A 12383-nucleotide genomic window follows, 5' to 3' on the forward strand; every position below is an offset into this window, starting at 1 on the left:
AGCCCTTGATAGAAAAAGATCCAATGGCCTTAATCTTAGCACATTTGTGACCCATATGATCCCTTGGATCAGATTTTTAAAACCATGCATCTCGCATCTGAGCCGTCCAAGGGAGCCAAATAGTGACAAATTAGTCCTGGCCCTGTAAAATCCTTTCATTTAATGAGTCTTACCAATGGATTTTCCCTTTGAAATTAAGGAGATTACCCATTCCCTAATCATCTCCTTATGAGGCCCTTTTTGAGTCCAAACTTCCCCTAATGAAACTACAAAATGATGCTGCCACATGTTTCAATGCAGCTAGTAAATCATACGTATTGACATTAATCCATTTCCAATGAGTCCAAGCATGGCTTTACGAACAAGTAAGTCAATGTCTCTAAGCAGAGCGGAAAGTAAAATCTACATTCATTCAAATTGCACATTTCAATAGTTGTCGTTCAAAGTCAATATCTCAAAGCAGAGCGGATAGTAAATTGCACACGATGCTCATTAGGCTAGTGGAGCCCCTTCACATTTGAAAGTGGAAATGGAGAAATCTAAATTCCAATCAACGCATTCATTGCAAGTCAAATTTTGAAAGCTTTTAACAAGGAATATGCACATGTAGGCAAGAGATTCAACAAATTATCTCTTGTTTCCCATCCGTTGTAAAGCTAAAGAAGAGTGCAAAGGCTTTTATAGCAAGCTTGGAAACCATAATTCAACTATAGGCTAAGCCCCGATGTGCAATGTGTGCAACCATCGATGCTGAGCTCTGAATATGCTTAGCTCTTTGCATAATATAGACTCAGACTCTTCTGGATATGTGAAAATACAAAGGCGTTCATTCCAAATTCACAATGAGAGGAGTACAATCCGTCATATAACCTCTTAAAACTGCATACATTGAATAACACAAATGCAGAGGGAATTCTTTCAAGCAAAACTTGGCAACGATGACCAAAGTTACAAGCCTCCAGCATGGTGATCCATTAGCAATATGCAAAATATAGGCATAAGTTGAGACAATCTTTCTCTTCCCACAAGCAATGGCCATTGCTAATAGAGGATGGACACATGTAACTTATTTAAATCCAACGGTTCACAATGATCAAATGAAATCGAAGGGACCATGTTCTTTCTATGGTCCTAACCACTTAGTCTCATTAATATATTATAGATGTTGTAAAGAAAAACTTCATATTGGAAACATGAGCTGACACAAGGTTAACACACAAAGTTGCAACCTAACTTCTAAGGAGGATTACGATGTAATGTGTAATATGTGACCCAATGTTGTCCTGAATCTCTCATAATAAAGCTCATCCATTTGACCTTGTCTAAGGAACTTTATAATTGCACCAAGATTTCTCCATACTTTTGCTCTCAAAATAGCAATTCGTGGATGTGAAGCTTGATTCCTAGTGCACACGTACAAAGATTTCTAGTACTCCCAACCTAGGGTACTGTGAGCCAATGTATGCTTTTCTTTATTAGCATTGTGGTTGCACAAGCCTTGCCATTTGTCCATCCATGGACACTTTAACAAGAAGATTGTGTGTCTTTCTTGGCTATTTCTTGTCCGGATTAAGCTTCATATTGCCTTCATGAAGGCCCATTAGTGAGATCCGTTCTTTAGCTTTTGTAATGCATTGTGTAGAGACTTGTTGCGGCCTCAAATTCCAAGCATTAACTAGATGGAGATAGAGTAACTTGTCAAGTATGCATAGTTTAGCCTACAAAGTACACACGTGTACTTGCTCCAATAGAATTAAAAAAATGGGATCCCACTTAGGATCCTTTTTGTGACGATTAGGGGCTCATTAGGGGCTGCACTTCGGTTGCAAGAAAGTATGCCATTTTTCCATTGTAGGCTTTTGCAATGCATTGTGTAGAGACTTGTTGCGGCCTCAAATTCCAAGCATTAACTAGATGAAGATAGAGTAACTTATCAAGTATGTGTAGTTTAGCCTACAAAGTATCCACGTGTACCTGCTCTAATGGAATCAAAAAAATGGGATCCCACTTAGGATCCTTTTTGTGACTTTTAGGGGCTCATTAGGGGCTACACTTTGGTTGCAAGAAAGTATGCCATTTTTCCACTGTAGAGTTTCCTTTTGCATCTTCTGAGAGTGGGTGCAATACAAGCATGTCCATTTTGCATCTGCACCTGTATCACAACAATTCAAGCACTTGAGAGTCTTCAAGTCACCAACTAGATGCATTCAACTTGAAATGTTCTATGCCCATCCATTGTCAATGTTTGCCCTGCCTCTTGCCTTTAATGAATAATCAATGGGATGTTAGGTCCTCCAAAACCCTGTTCAATGTCTCAATGCACTCCTTTGGGTCTCAAATGCTATAGGACACCATATTTCCTTCTTAGATTGGACTGAGAAACCCTTCTCAGCTTCCTCATCCACTTGAGCAAACTGCAAGGAGTCATTCATAATACAAATGCTCACCCTCTCTAGCTTGTGCTCTTCCACCAACTGAGCTTCATTTATTTTTATAACAAATACTAGCTCGCCCACAATGCAAGAGAATATAGTAAGGATATACAAAATGAGAAGAAATAAAGTTGAATGCAAAGATGAAATTTCTTTTACCTTCCTCTTATATCCCAAAAGATTTGACCATGGTTCTCTCTAGTTTCTATACATCCACGAAAACATTATTGAAAGCATTCATCTCAAATGTTTGGATGTGATATTATACTCTTCCAAGTCATTGTGCCACTTACACAATGGTATCCTCTAAGCTTTTCTCTAGTACATTGGTTTGTTTCTTGATGTGCAAGCCTTACGGACTAGGGTGTTGGCAATGGCACTGTAGATATCTTATCCTTTTCATCTATAGCATACTTGAAAATTTTAAAATTAGATTTGTAAGCTTCATGACTTACACCGGCAGTATCACAAGCTTGAAGAACCTCCTTTTCTTGCACAAGGCTGTTAAAGTCTTTCATTACCTCTCTAGCAATTTGCTCACATAGCCCTTTTTGTATAGGTTCCTTTAGCACTTCAATGACATCACTTGGATTTATTAAGCTTCTCCAAACATATGAAGGATCAATATCATCCATTTCCATTGTTTCCATCACGTTCTCCATGAAATTCCTTTGAGTAGAGTACAAGTGAGTCTTAGTGGAAACAATCTAACACCATGAATATTCTAGAATAAGAAATTGGAACTAACCTTGCATCCCGTACTCTCATGTTCCACTATTGGCTGACCATGCATCCATAGATTGCAATTGTCTTTTCCTCTCCTTCAATCCCAAAGGTGTTTCCTTCAACTTTTGTCATCGTTCTATCGACTTCTCCTATTCCTTCTCCACAGCACATTGAACTTGGCCATAGATAGACCTTTCCAAAGTTTTCTTTCACTGAGCTTATGGATTGATTCTTTCAATTCCTGTCACTCCAAGCCTAGTGCATGGGCTTCGTTACTAAGTTCCTTGTTTTGCATTTGGAGATCCTACATACTTCTATGCATTGCCACAACTATAGTAATATTTTCCAAATGTGCTAGTTCTTCTGCTTGGGCTCTTTGCAACTCGCTTGCTTGCATAGCCACTGTTTGAGCGTGGTTCAATCAATTGCAATAACCAAGCAATCCAGCATGTTTATCACCAACAAACCAAACAACATCATGTACTATATGAGAAGGACTCCTTTGGGTGGTAGGGTCCAAAGGATACAAGGTTCCATCCAACGGCCAAAGGTCAAGATGCTTATTCCCTTGCAATCAAAGATTGTGGAGCACGTTTTAAGGTGTGCCCCGAATCCTAAACAATGTATGCTTGCATATTCATCCTCCAGTTGTAAGTTCACATGGTAGTTGTTGGATTTTTCCTCAAATGGTGCCATGAGTACTTAAAGAGAGACATCAATGCTACAGGTTGAAATGTAGGGGAGAGCTGGCAAGGAGCGAGCAATGAGAGGGAGAGAGTAGCAAGGAAGAGGGAAGAGGGAAGAGGGAAGAGGGAGGATGAGACGTAGGTTAGGGAAAGAGGAGGAGGAGGAGGAGAGTAGGGTAGCTTGTGCATAAGGGAGGGAAGGAAGGAGCTATTGCAACAGGGAGGAGGAGGGGAGAGAAAGGAGGGAGGGGGAGGAGGTTAGCTCGAGAAGGAGAGAGGGCACAGGGTGGATGGAGAAGGAGGGGAGAGGAAGGAGGAAGGAGGAGGAGCAAGAAGGAATGGGGAGATTGGAGGATGAGGGGAGAGAAAGAAGGGAGGAGGAGGAGCAAGAAGGAGGACGTGAGGGAGAGGGATTGGAGGAGGAGGGAGGGAAGTGGAGAGAGAGGAGGGAGGGGGAGGCCTGGAGGAAGGGAGGTGGAGAGAGAGGAGGGAGGGGGAGGCATATTCAAGATTTGAAAATTCGAATATCAAAAAGTGGCCCGCTCCCCTCATTGATGGGGGGAGAGGTGGGCTCAATTGTGGGCTTAACCCACCTAGGTTGGGCTGGTTAGGCCTCCTTGGCACCCTACAAGCCCCTTGTATTAGCCCACTAAGCCTTCCCTAATCCATTCCTTATGAGGCTCTCTTACAAAATGTTGGTAATCTTAAGAAGCATGGGCTAATATTTGTAACTCTACTTTGTTGAATGACCTACGCTTTCATAATTATCTTCCCTTCTTAGTTTTTACACTGGATCCTACTCAACACTTTCGATGAGCTAGATGTTGCACCACTTGGTTGGCTTAGCTGGCTATGGAGAGATCAAGATATGCAAATGTTGTTTTGCACTGTGAGACTGACACTCCTACCTAATTTTACATTATTGGGTTTTTCATATGCATATTTTATAATGTGTATGTTTTGCACCCTTATTGGCCACCTAAAAATACCTTTCAAACTTAATGGTTTTTAATCTCCATTTATGGCCTTAGAAGATTTGAATTCCATTTATTAGGATGTGAATTTCATTGTTGTTTGAAGAAGGGGTTTTTATCACCTTAAGAAAATACCATTAAAGGACTACACCCTTGTGAAGAGGTCTCTTATGATGGCGAGATGTAAGAACTCATAGGAATTCAATGAACATTGAAAGAGATAGGGCCGGAAACTCATAGGCATTTAAACAACTTTGAGAGAGATGGACAAACAATGTGGAACTTAAAACCAAGCATTTTAATAGTTTAATAAGGAAGGCTATTTATTGGCAATCTTATGATATATTTCTTCGACTAATACTAAAACATTAAAGGGAAAGTAAGCTTGGGGTTTGTTTCCATGGGGCTCAAATGTGTGCACCCTTGTGCACAATGACCCTGCGCATGAGTTCCCACGATTAATTATGCGGTGGCAATGTGAGTACCCTGGTGGTAGATGGAACATTTCAAAAAATGGTCGGTCCATTTGCACACCTAGCAACCGGACCTTTCTGCAGCCGGCTTTGTTCACTTTCCTCGCTTTGTTAGCCTGCCCTTGTCATTATCCATGACAATCGAAGGTTTTTCAAGTTCTCGGTGTGGCCTAAATGCGAGGCACGTGTCCCATCTTCGTGGGGGTCACTTTCCAATCCTCGGTGTGGCCTAAATGCCAGGCACATGTCCCGTCTCCGTGAGCCATGCATGGAGGCACCCCCATTTCGGAAGGGGTCGCACGGGCGAGTCGTGGAAACAGGGCCTTGCATAATGAGGATTAGGGAGATTAATGAAGGAGATTAAGGGGGGGAAGACAAAGCCAACCGATGGCTTCGATGCAGCTTGCCGGCCTCAAGGCCTTGTTAGCTCCTTCCAAAACGTTTACTTTCTCGTCTTTGGACGGCTCCCTTTCGTTTACAGCTACAGCATTGGCCCTTCCCATCATCCCATCTCTGCTTTCTGTGGTTCCCTCACCCTCCATGATGCACCTTTCTGTGTCCTTTCCGCCAATCAGTGACCCGTCGGCTTACTGTAATCCGTTTCTGGGCTTTATTAATCGTCTATCTTACGGCGTCGACGCGCATCGCATGACGGGGTTTCGCCTAGATCGCAAAGGCTGTCTCTTAGCGCTGTAGGTACTCACATAGAAGCTAGATTACAGCTTAGAAGCTCGATTGCGAGCTGTAGGCAAACAGCAGAGGAGTGACGTCTTACAGTAAACCTCTCCGAAAACTCAGCTCCGCCCTTGTAGTTGTAAAGAATATTATAGAGATTTCAGGAGGCTCACCAGAAGCGCGTACCTAGCTCAATACGAGGTGCTCATCACATCCGTAAGGAGGGCATATGATCGAGGAGGAGGGGCGCAAGAATTAGGTTTCCCTGATCAACTGATGGCTTCCGACAATTTGTGAGGCCTGGTGCTCGGATGACAATGCATTCAGAGGACATAAGAGACGAAATTTCGCAAGCGCACGTTGGGTCATTCGATTCCGTTGGCCAAAGCGAGGAGCGAAGGAGTTGGACAAGAGGTAGTAAAGCATCGATAGCGATCCGATGGCGATGGGGGACGATGCTCAAAGTTCGGAGCTTACGATATAGCTTGATATGGTTGTTACTCCAGCTAATTTGCTCCTTCACGATATGTACCGTAAGGGCAGATATTGCAGATGGCCAGGGTCTGATCAACTTCATGAACGCGGTAGACTACGGGCAAGAGCTCGCGCAGAGCTGGAAAGGAAACGATCCTTGCATTGGATTGGAGTGGAGAGGAGTGCAATGCAACAAAGGCCGTGTATGGAATTTGATTCTGGAGTCGATGCACCTGCAAGGCACCATCCCAGATGATTCGCTCAGTCGCCTCGACAAGCTCAGGAAGCTCAGCCTCAAGGACAACTCCCTCTCCGGCAATCTTCCCAAGCTCAGTAGCAACTTCTGTCGAGCTATCTGGCTCCAAGGCAATCGGTTCGATGGCTCCATCCCCGACATCTTCCCCAACACTCCCCGCCTCAACGTCCTTAACCTTGCTGACAACCATCTCTCCGGATCCATCCCAGATTCCCTCTCTTCTCTTCCCCAACTGCACGTGCTCAGCCTAGAGAACAACTCCCTCACCGGCTCCATCCCAGCTTTTGATCAACCCACTCTGCGCGTCTTAAATCTATCTTATAACCAGCTGAGTGGACGGATCCCGACCACCGGCGTCATGCAGCACGTCTTCAACGCCTCGTCGTTCCTTAACAACACAGACCTGTGCGGCTCCCCGTTGAATGTAACCTGCTCGGGTAGTTCAACCCCGTTGGCCGGGGAGATCATGGGTATAGTGGTAGGCGACATCGCGGTGCTGTTGCTGATAACGCTCGCGTTCTTATGGCATTACAGGAGGAAGTCAGGGGCGGGGAAGAGGAAGACGAAGAAGGGAAAGGAGGGGAAGGAAGCTGGAAGAAAGAAACACGGTGAGGAGCAGGACGAGCAGGCGTCGAAGGATACGCCTTCATCAACAGCGAGTGATAGTCCAGGGGCATTGGATGAGGAGAGGGGCAAGCTGGTGTTGGTGAGTGATCAGGTGATGAAGGGGCAGGCGTTTGGGCTTGAGGATTTGCTAGGGGCATCAGCAGAACTACTGGGGAAGAGCGCCTCAGGCACAGCATACAAAGCAGTGCTGGAGAGGGGGATGCCTGTTGTGGTGAAAAGGCTTGGCAACCCTTTCAGCGAGTGCAAGAAGAAGGAGTTTGAGCAACAGACACAGCTCCTGGGACGCCTCCACCACCCCAACCTGGTGCCCCTTTTGGCCTATTACTACGCCAAGGATGAGAAGCTCCTCGTCTATTCCTATATGCCCAACGGCAGCCTTTTCTCTCTACTCCACGGTGAGTTTACTAATAAGCTCCTCTCACTGCATTTGTCGTCAGCCTCCTTGTAAGTACAATCGACGATTGTTTCTCGCGAATTTCAAGCGTCATGTTTAATCTGTGAATCTGTGGGTGTGAGAGAGATGGGAGCATGTAAACTGTGTGTGTGTGTGTGAGAGAGAGAGAGAGAGACTAGAGAGAGGAATCCTGGATGTGGATGTGAAGTGTTGTAACGATAGAAATCAGGTTAGTGCGCATAGGTAGAATGAATTGTTGTATTGATTGATCCGTGAACGGTTTCGATAGTTCTGAGAGATAGATACGAAGAGGTGTGTCGCTTCGCATCACGGTAAGTTCGTACGGTTTACATAGTTGTGAGAGATAGATACGAAGAGGTGTGTCTCTTCGCATCACGGCAACTGCCGAGTTTCAATACTCCCCTTTAAGACTGATAAGGTCTTGAAGAGTAATAGAGTGAGAACTTGATGTGTGTATATCACCAATTTTCACTTGGAGGTGAGTCGCCAATTATATGCTATAGAGTATTTACAATCATAATCATGCAATGCAATGCTTCAGCCAGGATCCAACACAGCGTGAATGATTATCATCATGAAGATTTTAGTCTTCATTTTGGTTTCTACATAACGCAGTTGATCTTCAACTTTGTGTTCTTGAGCTTGTTCACTAGTTCTCCCCCTCAAGCGAGAGAACTGAAAGAAGTCTGCAGGTACAGCTTTATCTCCATCATCTTGTTGATACTTTTTGGTCAACTGGTGGAGTAGGATATGCTTCTCGTTGAAGTAGATAGTCAGCCTTTTCTGCTTCAGCGGATTTGTCATCCTTGTTTCCTTTACCCACTTTGGTGCTGATTTCAGCCGCTACTTGATCTGTGTCTGAGAGATTATCATTATCAACAACAGTGTGTCCCGTGTGTTGTTCAATTGTTTCTTGACAGTCCGGATCAATGCCATCAGGATTCGTTGAGCCCTTCTCACAAAATCTCCAGGTTCTTCATTGGCATCATCGCCCTCATCATGGTCTTGATCTGCGACTGCTGCGTCCAAGGCTCCATCTGCTTCTTCGTTGTAGTCTCTGTCTGGTGCATCAAGCTCAACAGATTTATCATCACTGGAGTCTCTCTCCGGTGCGAACATGCAATGATGCGGATCACGATGGCTTGGATCTTTGGGATCAATTCCTTTGTCGTGTTCTTCAATTTCATTGCCAGGATCATTCGTATGATCGCCATCTGCAGTATACGTAGGATTTATGGTGGCTGATGCATCTTGGCGGTCATCCTTCAAATCTGCGTCTCCTTCTTTAACGATAGATGTTGCATTAAGATCCCCTTTCTCACCGGGGTGAAAGGGTGTCTTAATCGTGGGGCTTCGCATCGAAGAGGCCTTTTTCCTCAATTGAGGATCGACCTTGGGCTTCGCATCGATGATGATAGCATTAGAATCGTAGTGGTCTCCACCAATTCGCCGTTTTAGGCGAGGGGGCATTTTTTCGCCCCATTCTGCTCCTGTTTGTGGCGGGAGGTGGCCATTGGGGTCATTGCCCTCTTGCCCTTTGTTGAGGCCCTCTTGCCCTTTGTTGAGGGTCTTCAGATCGGTGTTTGAGGATGGAAGTTTGTGCCCTTGTTCTCCTCTTATTTGCGGGAGGAGGCCTTCCATGTGTGTGGCCAGGTCGTCACCTTCAGCCACGTCTTCAGGGTTCATTCCCTGTTTGTTGTCTGCATTTGTGGGTGCCGTCTTTAGGGCATTGCAGGTCTGTGTTATCTACAGGTCCTTTGATTTTGGACTTGAGCAAGACTAGATTGTCTGAGCCTCCATCTCCATGCTGTGCGAGGAGGACTAGAAGGCCATTGTTTGCGAGAAAGCGTGGATGGTTTGGGCACCAGCCGGCCTCTGATACCATATAGAAATCAGGTTCGTGCGCATAAATGCGTGAACAGTTTACATAGTTGTGAGAGATAGATACGAAGGGGTGTGTGTCTCTTCGCATCACGGTAAGTGCGTGTGTGTGTTATTTAGACCTTAATCAGGTCTTATTTTGAATAGTAACAGCTCAACCTGTTGCCATCGCTTTAGACTTCTTAAACTGCCTCTATTTCCGGATCTCTTCCCCCTTCCTTGAAGATTAATTGGACACAAAAAAGAACTCTAAGGTTCATGAGGGAAGATTTATATTGAGGGAACCAAGCCAAGAACAAGAGCAAAAAGGGTAAGAGAGAGAGAGAGAGAATCAGCTTTTATTCACTTTTCACTCGTTTCTGATACAACGACGACTTGTCCCCCTGCAATCGTGTTAAAAATTGCAAGCTCAGTAAAGGTGAAAAGGAAGAGATTGGGAACGAGTTCATCGTTAATTAGGCTTTGAGATCAGTTCACTACACAGTAGATTTAGCACATGACGCATGTTGCATGGTGAGGAAGGAGGTCAGGATTCCACGAGATCGTGAGGCTTCTAATAAGCATTATTAGCCAGAGTACACGGCGGAGAGTCGCTGCTGCTGGTAGCTCATTGACCGAATGGGTTTTACTGCATGCTAGTAAGTAACGTTAGAGATCTTGGAAACGCGCTGCTGTGCTGCCATTTGTGAGTTCATGTTGGCAATGGTTCATAGACAACATTTCTTTCTTAATGATCATTTCCTTCCTTCTCATAATGCAGATAAGCAGAGCCAAAAGAAACGAGCTCCTTTGGCCTGGAAATCCCGCCTCAAGATCGCCCGATCGGTAGCCCATGGCCTCACCTACCTTCACCGCGAATGCAAGTCCCATAAGATCCCTCACGGCAACATTAAGTCCACCAACATCTTGTTCGACGAAGACATGCAGGCCCGCGTTGCCGACTTCGGACTAGTCCCCCTCTTGGGTAGCTCCATTTCTGCCAGCTGCATGGTTGCCTGCAGATCGCCGGAATATCTCTCCTCCGATAAGCTCTCGCACAAGACAGACGTACATGGGTTCGGGGTGCTGCTACTAGAGCTTCTTACAGGAAAGCTACCGTCGTATTACAGCCAGGATGGGGAGGCAAAGCAGGGACGGGACCTTCCCCAGTATGTGAGATCGATAACAGAGGCAGAATGGACGACAGAAGTGTTCGATTTTCAGCTGGGGGCATCGTTGGGAACTCCACAACATCAGGCGGAGATGATGGCGCTACTACACATTGCAATGGAATGTGTATCGTATTCTCCGAGTGAAAGACCGAAGATCAGCCAAATTCTGAAGCGGATTGAAGAGATCAGGGACATGAATATGTCTCAAAACGCAAGCTCCGATGAAGCTACTCCTGTGGTATCCGAATAAAGTGTAACGCCGTAGTCCAGTTGGCCTGGTACTTCGGAGTCGATTTCTGCAGAAAGCAGGCCATGAACAAACACAAAGTTACGTGAGGAATTCGATTGATTGAGCTTACAAACCCTTATTCTGTGAGCTACATCTGCACAATCGATGATCAAAATGCAACAAATCTGTTCAGTTCAACAGCAAATCTTTCGATCAACCCAATTTATTGCTTGAACTGCAGACAGAAAGAATCCATGACGGTTAGTCTCCTTCTCATCAGTTTGCCTCTGCGCAAGGATGAATTTCTTAGCAGTAGCAGCGGCAGTTGTCACCATTCTTTTTTCCCTCTGCTATTCGTTCCTAACAGAAACATAACCATATATTTGGATCCACAGTATATAAGCCATTCTTTGCTTGTGGGACTTTGATTTTGTTAATCAAGCTTGCAGGATTCCAACTTCGGGGTTCACTCATATATTCATATCTATACTATATAAGCCATTCTTTTTGTGGGACTAATTTGATTCTCTTTATCAAGCTTGCAGGATTCAGACTACTCATATATTTATATCTATAGCTTGTGGGACTTTGATTTTCTTAATCAAGCTTACAGGATTCCAACTAAGGTCACTCATCATATGTGAATTTAGCTCGACCTAAGGGTCTTTAATTCACAAGAACTTACATAAGTATACCTTACTCAAGGGGTTTTTAAAATTTGGGTAAGGAAAATTTGGTTTTTGAAATTGTAGTATAGAAAAAAGGGTCATTTTTCAGTCTTATGATTCACAAATATGCTATATGCCAGAGTCAAATTGCTATGAGCAAAACTTAAATTGCTTTGTGGCAAATGCAAATTAAAGCGTGTCGACGTATGCTAAAATTAAAAAATATTCTCTATCAATATAGCTACCTGTACGGATTTAGTTGTATCTGTTGCTACTAGGGTCAATGTAACCAAATTGTATCTCCTAATCACTCCTATGCTCTATTCAATTAATTAGTGTATCTCCCTTTCCTCATTTTGCAATTAAACTAAGCTTTCATCTAATTAACCCTTTCCCTCTATCCTCGTTGCCTCGCTTGCCACCCTACATCTCCTCTCACCGTTCCTCCGCTCAGCTCCTATTCTCTTATACTACCCTCCACTACCTCCGCTCATCTCCTATTCTCTGTGCCTCTCCCTCCCCCTCCACTCTCTTCGCCCTGCCCCCTCTCAACCCTCCAGCTCAGCGGCCAGTCTCCTCTTCCCCCTTTCTCTCCCCGTCTCCATCCACTCAACCCCCCCTTCTTCCACTTTCCCTCTCGTCTCCCTCCTCTACTTTATATCTATTCACTCAAGGCAGCCAAAACTTTCTTGAATCTAGAAGGTTTTACATTCCTT

The 12383-nt window shown here is 44.5% G+C and overlaps 1 protein-coding gene across 1 annotated transcript; it reads left to right on the plus strand.

Annotated features, from left to right (window-relative positions):
- Positions 1-6421: 6421 nt before the first annotated feature.
- On the plus strand, positions 6422-11020 carry LOC147902022 (inactive leucine-rich repeat receptor-like serine/threonine-protein kinase At1g60630). The gene is made up of 2 exons (XM_087374405.1): positions 6422-7722; positions 10390-11020. The coding sequence occupies exons 1-2, from the start codon at positions 6422-6424 to the stop codon at positions 11018-11020; spliced, it is 1932 nt and encodes a 643-aa protein (XP_087230531.1).
- Positions 11021-12383: the final 1363 nt, after the last annotated feature.

The sequence above is a fragment of the Dipteris shenzhenensis genome, chromosome 5, assembly GCF_047967505.1.
Source record: "Dipteris shenzhenensis isolate YYH24624 ecotype China chromosome 5, Dip_SZ_1.0, whole genome shotgun sequence".
NCBI classification, from domain to species: Eukaryota; Viridiplantae; Streptophyta; class Polypodiopsida; order Gleicheniales; family Dipteridaceae; genus Dipteris; species Dipteris shenzhenensis.